The sequence below is a fragment of the Cornus florida genome, unplaced genomic scaffold (genome assembly GCF_030987335.1).
Source record: "Cornus florida cultivar Cherokee Brave unplaced genomic scaffold, ASM3098733v1 CherokeeBrave_3.0.0_Hap2_Chr02, whole genome shotgun sequence".
NCBI classification, from domain to species: Eukaryota; Viridiplantae; Streptophyta; class Magnoliopsida; order Cornales; family Cornaceae; genus Cornus; species Cornus florida.
The window spans coordinates 51,173,685-51,193,898 of NW_026775572.1; the positions used below are offsets into that span (position 1 = coordinate 51,173,685).

The 20,214-nt window shown below is 35.8% G+C and overlaps 1 protein-coding gene across 2 annotated transcripts in view; it reads left to right on the plus strand.

Moving 5' to 3' along the window:
- The first annotated feature begins 4,077 nt into the window (after window positions 1-4,077).
- The window catches only part of LOC132294973 (methyl-CpG-binding domain-containing protein 9-like), a 31,692-nt gene continuing 15,555 nt past the window's right edge, over window positions 4,078-20,214 (plus strand). The window contains exons 1-2 of one of the 2 annotated variants that reach the window (XM_059793030.1): window positions 4,078-4,929; window positions 19,384-20,110. In XM_059793030.1, coding sequence (XP_059649013.1) covers window positions 4,463-4,929; window positions 19,384-20,110 — 1,194 coding nt within the window. In that variant the 5' untranslated portion in view covers window positions 4,078-4,462. The remainder of the gene's footprint in view (window positions 4,930-19,383; window positions 20,111-20,214) is intronic. The other variant, XM_059793031.1, reaches the window with a different exon arrangement.

Genomic DNA, 20,214 nt, shown 5'->3' on the forward strand with positions numbered 1-20,214 from the left:
CATAATGCGTGTACTCTCATGCAATGAGAGCATAGGGCATGATGTACCGAGGAGAGGGGCATGGGCAGTGTGTTCAAGCCACGGGCAGAGGGAGTTTGGCTTCGGAGTACGTGTTGCTGTGTAATTTTAAATTACGTATTTGACCTTGTTTTCTTCAACACAGTGGTATCAATCCCGTCATCACAAAGAACCCTCTTCCGACCGAACATCCCAAATGACATTTTTGACCTTCATTTATGACTCTTCATTTTATTTTATTGAAATTTAGTGCTTAACATCTTTTTTTTTTTTTTTTTAACTGCATTCTTCATATTTAGTATGACACATTCATTATCATAATTTATACAGCTAAAATTATTAACAAGAAAACAAGGAAGATACATTTTTTTAGTAATTGATTGCTTTAAATGGTTTTTTTGTAAACTTTAATTTTGTTATAAATGACTTAAATGTAAATTATTAATATTTTGGTCAATTGTAACATTCTCTTTCTTATTAAATTAAAATACAATAAAAAAAGTAGACTATAATTATAAAAAAAGTGGTCAAACTATTTATTAATTACTTGGCTTACTTAGAAAATAATTATTTAAAAAAAAATTCCTTTCAAATTATGCCATTTATTTCACTAAAAATTGATGAAGTATTCCCCACTTACCAAAATTAAGGATAAATAAAACAATAATTCCTTTGACAACTTTCTTTTTAAGAAAAAAACATAACTTCTATTGAAGAAGATAAATGAAACTTTAAATGATTTTTTTAAAAGGTAAATAATTAATATTATTTTAAATTGTATGAAACCTTTTTCTTATTAATTAAATTAAAATCCTTATAATTATGATATTTTAAACAGAAAGTGGCTTACTGTATTTATTAGTTATTTGACTCAAAAAAAAATATTTATTTTTAACAAACTTGTTATTCAAATCTCAATGTGTGTTAAAGAAGCCCATAATGCTATTTATTACATTAAATATTGTTAAATATTTCCCTACTTACTATAATTAGGATAAATTAAATAATTACGATTTTAGTAATCTCTTCGAAAAAATAAATAAATAAAAGAAAAAAAATGTAACGTCTCTTGAAGAGCTGGATGAGGACTGGGAAGATAGTGAATGCTTTAGCAATCAATTGGTTTAGATAATTTTTAAAAAATTTGCTTTAAATGACTTAAAGTTAAATAAATAATATTTTGAAATTTTTTAAGATATTATATTTCATGTTAAATTTAAATATAATAAAAAAGTAAAGTATAATTATAATTTGGCATTTAAAGGTCGATGTGGGCAAGTTATGTCATTTTTACACTAAAAATAATGGAAGTGTTATCCGCTTACCATAATTAGGGTGGATTAAATAACGATATTTTTGAAAAAAATAATACTAACGTCTCTTAAAGAAAATGAAAAGAAATATAAATGCTTTACAAATGAATTGCTTTTTATTTTTTATTTTTGCTTTAAATGACTTAAAGTTAAATAATAATATTTCGTTTAATCCATCCTAAGGAAACTCTTTGATATTAAATAAATAACAATAATAAAAGTAGACTATAATTATTATAATGCAAAACAAAAAATAAAAAATTAGATTGTTTGTTAATTACTTGAAATGGTCAATAAATATTTTTTAAAAATTTGGTCAATAATCAAAATGTCAATGTGGGTTAAAAAGCTGACGCCTTAAACCATTTATTACACTAACAATTGTTGAAGTGTTCCCGTTACCATATTTTGGATGGATTAAATAATACTCCGTAATTCTTTTGTACCATTCTCATTAAATAAATAAATATATAAATATAATATACATATATATATATATATATATATATATATATTTATTGTTATATACGGTACACACATTCAAGGCGGAGCTAGCGTGCGTCCAGGGGACACATGTCTGTGAGAAAAATACTCATAATTTTCAAATTTTAGGCAAATATTACCTTTAAGATTATTTTTTGGGTAAATAAGTGTGTTAAGTTTAAAAATAATATTAAAGAAGGGTTTGAGGTAACTGTTCGGTTACAAATTTAATCATGTGCAAACATTTTTGAAATATACAAATTTCAAAAAATACTCTTTTATTTAATAATATTCTTATATATAAGAAGAATAAAAATAATAATAATAATAAAAAAAAAGAGAAATACTCTAATCATTTCATATTTAATTATTTTATAATTTTTTTTCCATTGTACTCTTGTGCGAAATAAAATCCTGACTCCGCCAAGCACAAATTAAAGAATATGACACTCAACATAAGAAGAGGGCAAGGAAAATAAGAGCGTAATTAATCAACTGTTTTAAATGACTTTTGAAAAAAATATTTATATGAAAATAAAACAACAAAAGAGGAATGTACTTGTAATAATGTCATCAAAAGTGGTTGAATTGTTTGTTAAAAACGTTGCTCAACCTATAATGTTTTTGTTTTTTTTGGGACAAATTTGTCATTCAAAGTCAATTTCTGTTAATAAGCTAGCACATCATGCCATTTATTATTACACTAAAAAAATGTTGAAGTGTTTTTTTTTTTTGGCAAACTTTTTGTATATATATATAAAGTAACATTTCTTGGTAAAGTCTCTTATTTATTTTCATGCAAAGTTGAGAGTTTTTCTAAATATTATTACGGGAATGATCTAAATGCGAAAAACTTCACTTATTTTCACGGTTCAAATTTTTTTAATCATGTTGAGACGTTGAATAAAATTTGATACTTGTCAAACGTTCATTTGAAAAGACTCTGAAACATTAGGTCCATCCAATCTTTCTCTTCTTAAAATTTCAATTAGAGTATTAGTTGAACAGGACATTCTAGTTATTCAGCATAAATGATCGAAGAGAACCTTTCACATTTCTTGAGAACCTGAACCAATAGTTGTATTTATCTTCGATTAAGTACAAAAGAGTTTGTTTCAATTCCTTTATCATTATCTGAACAAAATAAATGTGAACAAATTTTACTTACTTTCATAAATCAAAACTTAAATGTATACCTAAAACGCTAACAACTTATGATACTTGTCAAACATGCAAAAATCAAATAGCCACGTGGTAATGATGCTCTTACATGGCTATATCGTCTTACTTTCGCTATTCAAAATTTAAACGTATACTTAAAGCCCTGACAACTTGTATTACTCGTCAAACATGCCAAAACCGGTCATATGGCAAAGACAATCTTAAATGACTATGTGTCTTACTTTCACCATTCAAAATTTTAAAAGTGCATTTAAAACTCTGACAACTTGCGATACATGTCAAACATGCCGAAAAGACTATTCCACGACTATATCTTCAATTGAATTACACTAATCGATAAAATACTAATCACGGTTAATCTCTAACCTCCATTCCCTTCTTTATTTACCTATCACATCTGCAAGATTGAAATTTGAATTATACTAGTTATGAAATTATATAGATATACAGCAAAGACTCTCTTATATAGTCTTTATTTAATAGAGCCATGCAACAAATTGAGTGTGTTACCAAATGACTTTATAGGTAATTGATTATACTAGTTATGAAATTACCATATAAGGTAGACATTATTGTCAAAAATCAAACCAAAAGAATATATTTCAGTAATCTCATCATTCAAATCTTCATTTATAAATACAAAAGTAGGCATCCTCATCCATTCATTGCATTTGTAAAAAAAATCCAAAAAAGTTTGTTCTGTAATTTGAATGAATTAAATGATATTTTTTTCAATGTCCTGAGTATAATTACTACTACTTACCAATAAAAAAATAAAAAAATATGTCATTAATAGGTTTTTAAAAATATTTTTAAAATTTAAATTTTCACTATTTAAATTTATTTTTTACTAAACTGAAAAGAGGAAAAACGCATTGAAGTGAAGGGCCCACTTAGCTTTTTCCTTTTGTCTTTAAATTTTTTTTTTTCCCAGGAAAAAAGGTGAAAAATCCAAGAAAGGGTTTAATAACTGAAAAGGGTATTTCGGTCATTTCAGAACAAACCGGAGAAAATCCCTTTCACAATTCTCGAGAACCCGAACCAGGTCTAAGCTTCGCTTCGATACAAAAGAGTTTGTTTCTACTTTCAATTCGGTCCTGTCTGAGTCATTTGGGCATCTCTCTGCTTTCTCTCTCTCTCTCTCTCTCTCTCTCTTTCTATCCTCGTACGTTACGTTTCCCCTCCTCTCACAAGATCACTCAGTGAAGGAGAAATAGAAATAGAAATCAAACCCAGTCGGTGAAACCAAAAACCCAATTAGCCAAACCTCTCTGTATCTTCAATCTCAAAACCTCTGATCATATCTCTCTCTTTCTCTCTCTACACACTCTCTTTCTCTCTCTAAACTCCTTTTACCTCGCACTCACCTTTCAAAAGATTCACACATTTCTTGTTCTGAGAATGCCTTTTGTTGTCTTGAGAATTCAATTGAGTTCGAGTTTGAGTTCAAAACCTCTGGTTTAGCAATGGAGTCGAGCAATTCGCCCAATGCGCAAAAGGGTACTCGCTCTCGGCCCTTTGAAATCGATCTCAACGAAACCCCCTTGCCCTCTCCTCGCGCCGCCGCCGAGAGCTCCAAAGATGGGGTTTTTCCCGGCGAGGCGACAGCGGCAGTGTGCCGTTCGTGCGGGAAAGCCGCCGGGGAGGTGGAGGGCGACATGGTGGTGTGTTGCGAGTGCGGGAGAGGGTTTCATATGAGGTGTTTGGGGACGAAGGAGCTGCAGAGGCCGAGTGAGTGGAAGTGTTTCAAGTGTTTGTTGAGCAATGGGAGGAAGAGATTGCGAGAGGGTGTTGGGGTTTTCGACATCAATGCGTCGCCCCCGCAGGAGGCTGAGGCTGAGGTCGACTCCGATGGAGAGGGCTTTATCGGAGGCTCACAGCAGAGCTCTGAGCTCGGAGTTCTGGTGCGAGGCGATCAGCCAAATGGTGACAAGTATGGACTTTTCATTTGGTACTTAGAGATTTTTTAATTTAACGTTAATTTGGTGAATGGAATTAAATTTAATGTTTCTTTCTACCACATTATTTGTTAGATTTTTACTGAGTAGAATTTATAGCTCCCCCCAAATGTTACCTCTTTTTCTTTTTTCCTTTTGATTTTAGGACCCTCTTATGATTGTTAGAAGCTGTTGTATTTAAAATCCCGTGGCCACTTGTTAATTTTTTTTAATTTAATTTTAATTTGGTGAATGGTATTAAATTTAATGTTTCTTTTCACTACATATTCTGTTGGATAAGTTCAGGTGCAAGTTTATAGCTTGTTTGTTTCCCATCCATTCAAATGTTACTTCTTTGTTTTTTTTTGGGCTTTTAGAACTCCCTTATGATTGTTAGAAGCTGTTGCATTTAAAATCCTGTGGCTACTTATTGTTATTTTTTAACTTTTTGTGGTAAAGAGGGTGTCCTCATCTTCTTGGGGGGAGGGGACTAATCCCTTTGAATACTCACAACCTGTGGCGGAGGTGTTAATATGTGCCCCCATGAGATGAACACGAGATCTTTGAGTTGTACTCATGTGGGGTTTAAGAACTTGTGGTTGTTGTTACATCTTTCTTTACTTGATTGGATTTTATGTAGTCTATCTCGGTAGTATGCGCAAGGAAGGCCAAATTTAAGCTTGCATGAACTCTTTGTGGTGTCTTTTTGCTGATAAAATTTCGCTTATCAGTCATATAAGTGATTATGCATTATGATATTGCGTTAAGGGAAAAATTCTGTTGAAACATTGAAAGATACAGAATGCAGGACAAGAAGTCCTTTAGAAAAGAAAAAGAGAAAATGCAGAGCAAAGACAACAAATTAGAAGAATTCATAAAGACCTGAAATACTTTTCAGGCTTTGATGAAGAGTGTGCGGCATGCTTTTGCTCAAACCCAGACTAACTAAACACACACCTTGAGAGAAACCAATGTAAAGGGTGTTGGGGAAATTATTTTGATATCTCCTAACCTTGACTTGATGGGATCTTTTGTAGAAATATGTATTTGTACATTTTGGCACTGACGACGGTTGTAAGTGCCTAATCCTTGGTTGTAAGGCTTGTCTAACAATCACCTTGATTGAAGTACTTAAAAAGACATTCCTGCAATATTTTAAGTAAAGAGTCTCCCTAGGGAATTGTCCCTAACTCTAGAAGCTCCTCCTACATGCATTTGTAATCCACATTGAGACTCTAGTTTACTGATTATGCATCTTTAACCACAAGAACCTCTTCTCCTCAGATAAGCTTTGCTGTTAGCATATACTTGGCAAGGATCCATTCTCCTGATATAGGCCTTGTTGCTAGGGTTTTCTCCTTACAGATAAGTATTGTTACTTTTCTATGAGCATATGATGCAACCCATAGTTGTGCGATTATTGTTTAATATTCGGAGATCATGAGGACCTTCTTATGGATAAGTCTTGTTGAATACTCAAAGACTTATGAGGTATGAGGACCTCCTTTTTATGGATTGGTCTTGTTGAGGAAATGAAAGACCGTTAAGTGGACCTTATGGATAAGCCTCGTCAAGTGGACATATCCTTTCCACAGATACGCCTCATCAAAGGCTTAAAGAGTTGTGAAGAAATCCTTTCCGCAGATGAGCAACAACGATAAATTGAACCCACCACGAGGATCTTCTTGCTACAGATAAGCCTCATTGAGGAATGAACACTTGGGAGACAAATTGATGCATACACCTAATTGGAAAGGACCATTTGTGGTCCATGGTAGGATACTTAATAAAGGAAATTTTCAACATATCGGCTCAATGAATTAGCTAAATCAGTATTCACACACACGCACACACACACCCACGCATATATATTGATAAGTAAGATTTCATAAAAACAAAGGGGAGCGCTGCCAAAAACAAGAGACGTCGAGCACGATGAAACTATAACTTTAAGTTATCCACAAAATCCAAAAGGAGATCCAAGGAAATACAATCCCGCCCATAAACCCAAAAGAATAAAGAAGATAAAATATTGTATTTGAGAGACCAAATGGGAGTATCCTGTCCCTCAAAAGCTCTCCTATTCCTCTCACGCCACAGCCCCCACCAAATGCAAAGGGGAGTGAATGGCCCTCCAAGCGTCTCTGACTCGGCTCTCCACTATTCACCCATTCCAAGTCTCTAACGTATCTATTGTGGTTCCTGGAAAGACCCAAAAAAGACCAAAAGCAGCCAAAAACATAGACCAAATATCCCTAACCACCGAGCAATTTGGAAGAAGGTGATTCACAGATTCGCCTGACTTCTTGCATATGTAGTACCAATTAACCGTAATATGGCGTCTCCTTCTCAGGTTAGCTAGAGTAAGGATGCTACCTAGTGCAGCAGTCCTCGAGAAGAAAGCCACCTTCAAGGGAGCTTTTGTCCACCAAATAGCTTTCCAAGGGAAAGAAGGGCCAGGAATCTCCACCACACTTTTGTAGAAAGACCTAACCTCAAACACTCCTCTCGATGAGTCCACCCACACCATCTCATCCATGCCCACCCCAACCATCACATGGCGATACAACAAGGCAAGAAAGTCTGCAACTCCAAAAGTTCCCAATCATGGAACTGTCTACGGGACTGCACATCCCAGGTCACCATCCCATTATCGAGACAATAATAATCAGTGACCACAACCTGACGATTCACAGCAATTCTGAAAAGACGAGGAAATCTACGAGCCAAAGCCAAGTCCCCACACCATCTATCCTCCCAAAATCTGACATTCCTTCCACCCTGAATCTTGAACCGAATCTGACATATATCTTTTTAGTTTGCATAATAATACATTAAATTAATTTACATTCGGAGCAATTTAAGATACAGAATACAAGTTACATGACCAATCCAACATTTATTAAAAATGAAAATTTTGACATATAAACTTGGAAGATTAAGTAAATTAATATGCATAATTCCTTTCAATATGCATATATGTTAGCTAAATTAAATACCATAGAAAATGCATAACTATATAAGGCAATAATTGTAGATTTTAACATATCTTATATTATCATAAAAATTTAGAATCAAGCACCAGACACAATTAATGTAAGTAGTAAACTATAAGGCCACAAATTTTGTCAAATATACAATTAGACTAAATAATGTGATCCATTGTATATGACCAAGATGTGTTGTAGAGTGTTACATAATTAAATTCATGGTTATAAAAAAACAAAAATGATATTAAAGAATGATTGAATAATAAGAGGTGCGAGCTTGAGGGCTTTTCACGAGCTTGATTGAAGGGACAACTCCTTGTCCTGTAGTTGGTTAAGGCGCTTCAGCTGACGAGACTAGGACCTTTTTTGGAACCTGGCTGGGCCTTTAACAACTATGCCCAATGCCAATGGACCACCCATTTCAACATCACGTTTTGGCATTCAATGCTTGTATTAATTGCGTTATATTGCATTCAATGCACAAATGCTTCAACTCACCCATCCATACAATAATAATGATCTTAGCCATACTTGGCTCAAATCACATTTTAAGCAAGCAATTACAGGTCCACGTGAATTGTGCCATCAAAATGCAAGAGATATGCAGGGACGTCAGTCCTTTTACATCAGGTTATACCCATCCTTTGGCAATAGGTAGTTCTTAAGACTTGTATTTAAGAGGACAAAATACATCTATGTACCAGCCCAAATCTCTTAAAAGGAACCTAGCTATCTTCATTAGGTCCTAAAGAAAAGAAAAATAGGAAAAAAAACCTCAAGAAACCCTTAGCTGTCTAACATGATAACATCCCTCCGGTACCTTGACCTCAAGAGTCACTGGTCATCGAAACACTGCCTCTCTCTCTCTCTCTCTTTCTCCATCAATCAAGCTTGCCTTGACTTCCACATAACCTAAGCCTTGTAGACTCTCTAAGTCTCTATTTACCTAATAATCACCTTGAACCTATGCTGAGTAATTAGCCCTATGAAATGGAAGACCCCATTATTTGGGCGTTGTCTGAAGCTCTTAAATTAGATGCTAATACTTGCAGAAATCTTGGAATCTATTTCTACCCCAATTATGAAGAACTTTGGTATCTCTTTCCACGTTAATGTTGGTCCATCCTCCTTTCTTAGAGAAGCTAAGAAAGGAGAGAATATTCGATTGGTTGGATGCATTTCTCTGGGAACTCAAGGCATTAAAGGATATGTGTGGATCGAACTTTTCCTCTTCCTTTAGTAAACAGGTCGGATAGGGTTGGTTGAGGGTCTTAGGTTCAAATTTTGTCAAGCAAACTATATATATATGTGTGTGTGTGTATATTATCTTCATGTGAATCTATGCACTTTCCTTCTTTTTGTTTTTGAATTTATGCATTTAATTTCTTGTTGAGTTCTAGTCCTTTTAAGTGTGATTCTTCCTTTGGCTCTTATGCATATACTTGCAACAATAGCAATTTTCACTTTTTGCTCTTAAGATTGTCACTATGGGGAAGGAGATGGAGGGTGGCAGTCTAGGGAGGCAAGGGCTCCAGCGGCTATGGGTTCTTGGAAACTCATCCGAAAGGGATCGGAAGAGTTTTCCAAATGCATTCGGTTCATAGTTCAGAGCGGGATGCATGTCAGCTTTTGGGAGGACTGATGTTGTGGGGATTTCGCTTTGGCTTGTAGGTTTCCTCGTATTTTCAGGATTTTTGTGAAGAGACATGCTGTTGTTGCTTACCATTATTGGCTTGATAATGGGAGAATGACTTGGGATGCGCAGTTTCGCACAGAGTTCTATGATTGGGAGCTTTTGGAGGCCACAGATTTCCTAGCTTTGATTTATAGCCAGGTGGTGGAGGGCATGGGTATGGAAGAGATGGCGTGGGAGGGTAAGTTGAGAGGGGTGTTTGAGGTTAGATGACCCACTTTTTGTTGGAAAGCTATTTGGAGGATGAAAGTCCCTTTGAAGGTGGCTTTCTTTACTTGGTCTGTTGCCCTTGGAAGTATCCTTACTTTCGACAACCTCAGAAGGAGACGTCAGATTATGGCGAATTGGTGTTGCATGTGTGAGAATTCGAGAGAGTGTGTGAACCATCTTCTGCTTCACTGGCCTGAGTCGAGGGACGTTTGGGTTATGTCTTGGTTGCTTTTGGTTTGGCTTCAGTTTTTCCAGAATCCATGGTGGACACGTTATAGGTTTGGAAAGGTTGTACAGTGGAGAGCCGAGTCGAAGGTGCTTGGAGGGCCACTCCCCTTTGTTTATGGTGGGGTTTGTGGTGCGAGAGAAATAGGAGATCATTTGATGGGGAGGAGTATCCTTTTTGGTCTCTCAAATACAACATACTGTCTTTATTTTGTTGGGTCAATGGCAGAATTGTAATTATATCGATCTTCTTTTGGATTTTGTGGATAGCTTAAATTATACTGTTGCCGTGGGCGACTTTTGTATTCCTTTGGGAGAGCTCACCTCTTGCGCGCCTTTTTTGAATTCGTACTTATCAAAAAAGAAGAAGCTATTTCAATGTTTCAATGTAATTGAAGGTGAGGGTGGAAGCTGAAGTTCTTTAATTGGCAAATAAAAAGTGACTTGAAATGAAATAGAATCAATTGGTAAAGGACCATATTGCCTTGACCGATACCACTTCTATTCTTGGAAATTAATGCGGTTAATCATCTTGTTCTCATGGTTAATCTCTTACCACAAATACTTTTTCCTCTTAATTATTAGGATAAATGATCTTTAAATTATTATTATTTTTTTTGATGTAGGCAAGATTAAGAATATTAGGAACATCCCTTTCATGGAACACTATTATTAACAAATCAGAAATGACATAATTTATCTCTCTCCTTACCACCTCAAACTTTTGAACCAATCGCCTCTCCTTTATTTATGATCTTGGCAAGGTGTCTGTGGTTGTTGTAAAATGCAAGGAAGATAAAATCTCTTGCAGAGTGATTCAAGATGCGTTAAACCACCCATCAATTTACTCTTAATACAGCATGAAAGCAACCACAACCTAGTCTTGAAAACTTGGATCAGGAGGAAGAATGAGAGCGGGAGCTAGAGCGAGAATGGATGTTTCCAAAATGTCACGTAGTCCAGAGTGCCTTCAAAATGTAAAACTGTGGATTGACGTGGATTCCACTATTTTCCATCCATTTCACAGATTACGGGGAAATAGATTCCCTTCCCACAGTGAAAACATTATCTCGAAAACCTTAATCCACACTACCATGCTACTCCTTGTTTATTGTGATTCTTGACTCTTAAGCGATACAATAATGAGATTCAGACCCTCATTTAATATAAGGATTTTGGACATCAAAATTCATATTTGTTGGAATGTCCGCACATTATTATTATTTTTTAATAAATTAGCTTAAAATGCATTCCATATAATGACACTTAAAAATAGGACTCCTTTAGCGTTCCTATTTTACTTGACTGCTGTCCAAATTTGCTCTAGCTTTCTAGATGTGGTAATTACTTTAATACATTATTGCATTTTGTAATTGTTCCAAATTAGTTCTAGCTTACTAGATGAGATAACTACTTTAATACACAATGGGATTTTGTGGGTTGTGTTTTCTCTTGGTTGGCGGTAATTTTGAGTCTTGAAGTAAAAGTGAAGAAGCAAATACAAAACCTATGGTATGGAAAGATTCTTGCAAGTTTGAAGGTTTCCGATTTAAGACTTAGAATTTGTAGAAAGATTGTTGGAAAAAGTGTTCCTAAGAAACATTATTACCTTATTGATTTCAATTTTGGAAGGTACGTTTCCGAACATGGTATGTATTATTCCTTAAGTACTACTTATAAAAAAAAAAAAAAAAAAATCCTTAAGTACCAAGTTTTGTGGTCCAACAACTTTCTCTTTTCTAGCTAATCTGTTGGTTATGCACATAAACCTTGTATTCTTGTAAGTAATGCTAGTAAAAGGTTACTATTGCCGCTTGATAGATTCTCAGGGGATGTCCTTTCCATGGAAAGGAATTTGGCGTTCGCGAGCCCCCTGAAGGTGGCCTTTTATTTGGATGCTGCTCCATGGAGAATTTTGACCATTGACAATTTGAGATGTTAGATCATTGTTAATTGGACCGAGGAGTGAGTGGAAGAGCTAGAGATGGTTGGGGATTTACTCTCTACCATTTTTAGGATCCAGTGGGTTATGCCTATGTCCGCAGTGAGCTTGATGATGCTTGGGGTGGTTGTTTTGTGCGACCCGAGTCAGGGATGCATGGTGGACAACCCCTCATTTGATTTGATCTTGGAAGGGTCAATTTCGATACCCAAAAGTTTGCCTGATGTTACGTTGAAGACGCATTTTGCATGGTTGAGCTTCAACTGATACTTCCAAAGTCAATGAACAACTTTCTAAGATTGATGAGATGTTCTTCTTCGTATACTGATTTAGCAATCATATCATACATGTATACATATCTCTTTATGCATCATGTCATGGAAAAGAGTTGTCATTGCTCTTTGATAGGTGGTCCCAGCATTCTTGAAAACAGATGGCATGACTCATTTACAGAACTTGCCCCAGGGAGTGATGAAGGCTGTCATTTCGCGATCTTCTTCCGCGAGCTTGATCTGATTGTATTCGAAAAACCCATCAATGAAGGAGAACATACGATGTTTCGCAGTGTTGTCCACCAATATGTCATAGGAGATCCTTTGATGGGGGTGGAGTCTCCTTGGGAAGTGGTTCCTGTAGTTAGTTCTCTATTCTTGTCTTTTGTGGGTAGCTTGAAGCTATAGTTTTTGTGCAGTTTTTCTGTGCCGTGTCCCCCATTTGGGCGCTATTCAATAAATACTTATAAAAAAAAGTTACCGTCTTCCATGGACATTTTTCTAGTTGATTCTGAATGCAAATTTGGTAAAAATTGCTTCTCTTTTTGGATTTTTACTACTTCTCTGGACTAAATCCCAACTAGAAATTTGAAAATGTAGATATAATAAAATACAGTCAAAATATATGTTGTTGATTTAGTTTAAAACTGTATTATTTTTTGACATGGTATATATTTTTCTTATAAGTAAAATTTCAGTAGAAGGCGCTCAAGAGGGGAGCGCTCCCAAAAGAATACAAAAAGCGGCCAAGGCGACGCTATAATTTCAAGCTATCCACAAAATCCAAAAGATGCCCCATTGATTTACAATTCCTCTCCATCGAAGGGTATCTTTAGCGCCACAAGCCCACCATAAACAAAGGGGCATGGCCCTCCAAGCATCTTTGACTCGGCTCTCTACTATACATCCTCTCCAAGCCTCTAGCATGTCCACTGTGGAACCGGGAGACACCCAAACCATGCCAAACGCAACCAAGAACATGGACCAAAAATCCTCACCATTGGGAAATGTAGAAGAAAGTGCTTCACTGATTCTCTCGTCTTCTTACACATGCATCACGAGTTCACCAATATCTGTCATCTCCTTCGGAGGTCGTCGAGTGTGAGAATGCTTGTTGACATGATATACTTGAACTTATATGTTTTCATTTTGGTCTCTAAAAGCATAAATCTAAATAAGGTTGACATTTTGGTCTCTAAAAATGGGTTTAGAAATGTTCCTAAGGTTGTATTCTAATCATGTCCTGTAGCCAGTGGGGGTATGGGCTTATATGTTTTCATTTTGGTCTCTAAAAGCATAAATATAAATCAGGTTGACTTTTTGGTCTCTAAAAATTGGTTTAGAAATGTTCCTTAGGTTATATTCTAATCATGTGCTGTAACATGACGTTACAATGATATGGGACCATATCAGCCCGTAACAGCCGGTGGCCCTATGAATTTCACTCCCACCAATATGTCGGTCTACAACAATCATGGAGAACTAAGGATATTCTCAACGTAATGGTATCAGTTGATTTTCAAATTCACGGGTCTACTCCTTTCTTACCATGCTTTGATGCATTATGTGCCGTTTTCATGATTCCATTATGCATGTAAAAATGCTGGATGACGGTGTTTAAATAATTGGAAATATTGGATTACATTAACTCTAACTAAATAGGGTTTCAATTGTTTACACACATAAATAAAGTTGGAAGGTAGATGTTATGAAGTCTTTGTGAAAGTTTTATAATAAGGATTTCAATTTGACCCTCATGCATTGTCCCTGATAGGGTAGGTTTGTGTGTATTTTAATCAAGATAAGAGCGGGATTTGGGAATAAGAGTCAAAATCTGTTCCATTCTTAACTCGTCCCATTTTGTTTTTAAAATATACAGAATTAATAGATATTTTATTATTTGTGTTTTTGTTCTATTCAATTTTTTTCATGATCTTTTGGATTTGTAACCATTAATAAAATTATGATTATAGTTGTTAAATATCATTATTATTTTTTTAATAAGCAAGATTGTATTAACAAGAGCGTTCAAATGGGGAACACATCCCAAAGAAACTACATAAGGCCAAATATGGCCTCCAAACTCTTAGAGAGTCCAAAAAATCAACTAACTCCATGGATTTACAATTTCTCCCTAGAACCCAACAAAAAAGAGTGCTAAAAATGGAAAACTTTAACACACCAATAGGATTCTCCTTTCCTTCAAAAGATCTCATATTTCTTTTGAGCCATAAGCACCACCAAACGGATAAAGGCATAACCTTCCAACAATCACGGGCTTGGCCCCCCACTCTACACCCTCTCCAAGCCTCCACCACGTCTCTGGAGGACCTGGGCATCGCCCACTGAACTCCAAACAAACCCAGTAACATGACCAAACAATCCCAGGTCACTGGACAATGCAGAAGAAGGTGATTAAATGTTTCTTCATCTCTCTTGCACATAAAGGGGGGCCTTTGAACGCCAAATAGTCTTCCATGGGAAAGAATCTCCAGGAACAACCTTAAGACATCTAAAGAAGGATTGAACATCAAAACGTCCCTGGGAAGAGGGAATCCACACCCATAAGTCAAAAGCTCCAGCCACAATCTCTTGGCGGTACATCATCTCCAACAGGCCAAAGATATTCTCAATCTCCCAATCCCATTAGCTAAACAAATCGAATATGGATTATAGTTGATCCGATCCGATAATAATTCGATTCGAAACAATATATTATATAATATATTAAGCATATATAATCTAATTTTATAATATGTATTTATTTTTTTTATTCCTAAATTTTTATTCTTTAACAAAGAATAAAAGATTTAATTTTCTTTTTCAGATTTAATTTATCTTTTTTTATTCTCTTTTGACATAATTTTTTTATAAAAAAAAAAAAATTGTACACACACCCCTTATCGGATCGGATATCCGTTTATTAACAAATCGGATATGGATTTAGTCACAAAATATCTGTTAGATTATCGGATCGGATCAGACTTAGCATAGTCTTATTGGATTCAGATCGGATTAGCACTAGTCCGGTCTGAATCCGACCCGTTTACAGGTCTACTTCCACACCCCAACGCCACATGGAAATCTCACCTCCAAAGAACACCATCTGCCTCTAACTTCCCCAAACTTGGTAGCAATCACCCTTCACCAGAGTCTGCCTCTCCACCCTAAATCTTCATAACCACTTCCCCAATAGGGCCTCGTTGAAATGAACCAGTCTCTGAATACCCAACCCTCCCTTCCTAGTCGGATAATACACCTGCTCCCAACGAACCAGATGAAACTTGAATTCCTTCCCCTTACGTGTTCATTAATGAAAGTTGATTGATCATTCAAACATAGAAAGATTAATAAAAAGCAATAATAAACAAAATAATGCAACCACACAAGGACACCAAAATTTTTACGTGGAGAGCCCTAGTGGAGAAAATCACGGGACATTGTCCAGGTAGATCAAATCCACTATCAAAAGAAAGCTATACAACACTGAGTTACCATACTCTGAACTCTCTTAGTCACCTCTAACCTAGGCTCCCGCTAGGTGTTCTCATTGAACTCTCCAGCTGCCAGTTAATGAACCTATTCTTGACGCTATCCGCTTTTCAACGTGATTTGATCTCCTCTTATAGTGGTCCAACCTTTAAGTTTGTTTAATGTGTAGATTTTTTGATTGATTAATCTTCAAGTATCCAATGAATCTCCTTGCTTTTGAATTTTAACCCACAATATAATTGGATATTCTATGAAGCACTTCACTTGTGATTGAAAGCTCTTAATTTCTCTCAAAATGTTTAGTCGTGTCTTTTAAGTTTTTCTTATATTTTGAGAACCCTAGAACCCCTTTTTATAGTGTTGGAGTGACGTTGTTGATGAGTTTTGGAAAGTTTAAAAACCTCTAGGCGTCTGTTCAATTTATTGACCAGATTTTCAATTGATTGAAGTCACTCTAGCAATGTTTGATTGATGGTTTGATGTATCATTTTCTATTGAACCTAACTGTACATAGCTTTCCGTTAGATGCTTCATTATTTGTGTGTGTTGTTTTTTGTTGGGGCATTTGGTTTTTAACTCAAACTCAAAACCCAAGCTTTTCAACAACAACCAAAAAAAAAGGTTTGCAAATCCGTTCCCAATTAAATAATTTTCAGTTTTAAATTTCTTAATGATATTGAAATTAATTTTTAATTACTTAAATTAAATCCAAATTAGTTTAAGTTTCCTAATTGATAATAGACCAATTTAAACCAAATTCTAGAGGTCAATTAATAACCTTTTTAGTTAACTTAGTTATAATTAATCACTCCAGATCCTACCCTCTTTAGTTCACTTTCCTTTCTAAAAAGGTTGATAGCACTTGAAGCAAGCCATCAATGTCATCCTTTGGCCTAGTCTTTAAGTCTATAATCAATGCTTTAACATTGATGTGAGCTTTCTAATTAAGTGATACAACACTGACAAAGACACAACTTTTGATTGTGAAATGATACTTTTAACTAAGAAGTTGTTGACATTATGGATTGCGGGATACCTCAAATTCGTTCATGACTCCGAGGTGGCACGGGCTTTATAGTTGATTTTCCTTCATAGGGCGGGTTTGGGATATCGGCACTCCGTACCATACGCCCTCATTGTCATTCCTATACTCAACGTAAATATTTTAAATCAAATTTTGAATAAAATTATACTTAATTTTTTTTTTTTTTGCTTTTTTTGAATTAAATTATGATGTAGCATGGTGGACCCATTGAGCCCGTGAATTGCTTAGCATGAAGAAGCAACATTACATCGTGAACACATCTGATCGGTCGTCTCCGACATTGCCTCTTAATGGGGTCAAAACCCCCTTGTCACAGAACACTAATTACATGATCAATACTGGTAATTGTTGAGTATCCACTTGATAATATTCTCTTTTACAACTGCACATTAACGTTGCTTCCTGTAACAACCAACACTTTAAGAGCTTCCTTTTATAGAGATAGAATTGATTATTTATCTTTTGTGGTTACGACGTATAGACTATATTATGCATCTCCAAGGAGTGGATCAAGGTTGTGTAATTTGGGGAGATGCTGCTTCCTAAGCCAAATCTTTTATTCTTTTTAGAATTGTATATTTTAGCAATCCAGAAAATTGCTGTTAGTATCTCAATTTACTTAAGATGGTTTAACTAGAGGCTGAGAAAACTTGTTTTCTTCTTTTGGATTCTTGTGATGTTTCTTAACAGTCCACTCTTTTAGACTCCACATGTATTTGGTTGTCTCCTTTTGGTGTCTTTTAATGACAACATTGCTTATAAAGAAGAATATCAAGTCTCTCCACACAAGAACTCTTTATGTGAAGAGATATCTATCCATGCCCTTTTTGGCTCGACATGAGTGGGCATTACGTGTCACATTCCCAAAGTTGACCCTATTAGGCTCACAACCTCATCAGCCTGCTAGAGTAAATGTTTTTTTTTTCTTTCCCTATTATGAAGGGGGGAAAAAGATAGCGACTGCCTAAAATTTTAGGTTCTTTTCTGCTAGTGTTTTTGGTCTCTGGGGACACGTAGTGAGTATATGTGGAGACTTTACTCTGATGTGTCCTTGATGAGCCAACTTCTGTTGTCTATAATTCACATGAAGATGAAGAGTGAATAAAGGGGCTCAAAATTTTTACTAGCAACAGATGGAAGAGATGGCGGTGAGGCATGACGATTAAGGGTGAATTTACTTGTCCTTCACGTTTTTCTTGCCAGGATTATTTCAGTGCTGTTTTTATTTTTTATCCGTCTTAAAAAAAAAAAAAAAACTTAGTGTGTCTTTGAACCCTAAAACATTTGTAAAATTGTTTTATTTTTTCTCTTCCTTTTAACACCGTATAAGATTTGTCAATCATACATCATATTTACAAGAAGCACAACAGGAAAACTATTGATTGTTTTATCATCAGTGACTGGAACGCCAACTTGGAATTTGTTTTGGTGGTAGTTATTGGTTAATAGATACAATTTCTGATTAACGGTTAAAAGGAAGGATGTGCATATTGGTTAGGAATTACTCAGCTTATTGTTAGATTGAGTGCAAAAATTAAAACAAAAATTTGCCCATTCTAAATGGGGAGATGCAATTGGGAGGAACAATAAGGTGTTATTTCAGCTTTCTCAAATTTCTGGCTTAAGTTGATTTTTTTTTGGTTCTCCTAGAAACCTTCGACAGACTGGTATGGAGGTCTATTAAGGTGATGAATTTAGCTATAGTTATACTGTAAAGCGTCAGCGAGACCTTACTCTCTTATTTGTGATTGTTTTCTTTAGTGTGATGCTGAGATTGTTGTATGTTTGTGGGATTTCTATTTCTAGGTTTTTAGATATGTTCATTAGGTATGGTTGGACTTTTTGGTGAGGAGCCAACTCTATTGGGCCAATCAGAGGCCACCTTTATGACTCTCGTTGAATTCCTTTGTGGTTAAGGGAAGGGTTCTTGCTATTTGGTTTTTAGGGGTTAACTAGGTACTTTTTCCATTTCGAGCTTGAAGGATTTCTCATCCAGTCATCCTTCTCTCGAACCTTACTCTTACATTAATAATGTTTGTTTTTATCTTCTAAAAAGGGGAAAAAGAAGAAGAAAATGGTGTACTAACGCTTTTATCAGTGTCTGTGGCTCGAACTCTGTTGTCCACTCTTATGTCTATCTGGTGGGATGGATGCCATCAGAGAAATTCAGGTAGACTGGTTGCCACACACTTCCAAAGGCAAGAACTCTGTAGTCCACTCTTATGTCTATCATTGACAGTAATGTACTTTCCAGTGCTGTCAGAGATCACCTTTACTCACAGAGTACCAAGTCAACTCTCTTGATATTTGACATGCCTTTTTCTCAGCCATTAAGAACCATGAAATGATCTTCTCCTCTAGTTTTTGATTATTGTTTAGAAAGAAAGGTATGCTTGGTTGTGTCCGCTGCATATAATATAGAATTGTGATAGTATATTTTTTCTACATGATTCTGTGGCTTCTATGGATTGCTTCAAATTTTCTTTGGCAGATGCATTTGTTATCTGTTATCATATAGTGTTTGTGTTGCATGGATCGGAAGTCTTACAACAGACAATGTCTATATACTTGTGGTTTGTAGGGTACTTGCAGTGCATGAGACGTCTACTGTTGGCCACTCATTTGATTCCCCCGTGACATGTTCAAATTTATTATATCTGGAGAATGGATTTAATTTTCAGAAGGCATCTCGCCGTGCAGTTGCTAAATCAGGTTTTGAAGATATAGTACAGCACAGACTGAACTTCGATAGAACTTCAAAGGAAGCAGATCTGAGTTCCATTCTCAAAGAGAAGCTTTGGGCTGGTCATTGTACACCGTTGAAATATGTTACCCAGAATCCCTCTGAGGTATATTTGCAAGCTCTTAGGGAATATATATGTGAAAAACGAGGTCTTTTGGGAGATGGCTGGCATGTGGAATTTATTTATTGTCAGAGCAGATGCAAAACCTTTGCAGTATACTGTGCCCCAGATGGAAGGAGGTTTGAGTCAATGCCTGCTGTTGCTGGTCATCTAGGCTTGCTGTCAGACTGCCTTTCCTTAGAAACTGAGGACAGAAGTGATGGATTTGCTTCAGACCATAAAGGATCTCATTTAAAGCAAAGAAGAAAGGAATCCTCAAGGTCTTCAAGAACCAGTAAATTTATAGAAAGTATGGGTGCTCTACGGAGCAGTTCCATTGTGAAGTCCTCAGCAGGCATCAAGGTCACGGATAGTCAGGTTGACAAATTTAAAGGTAGCAGAAGCATTATTGGAGCTGACTCAGAGGAGCATGGCGGCTGTGGATTTCAGCAGTTTCAAGTAAGGGTACGCATAATTTACTGTCTGTCTTGGGTTCACTCCTTTCTCCTCTTATATCTTGTCCTCCTCCCCAACTCCCAACTCCTCACACACATACACCCACTTATATA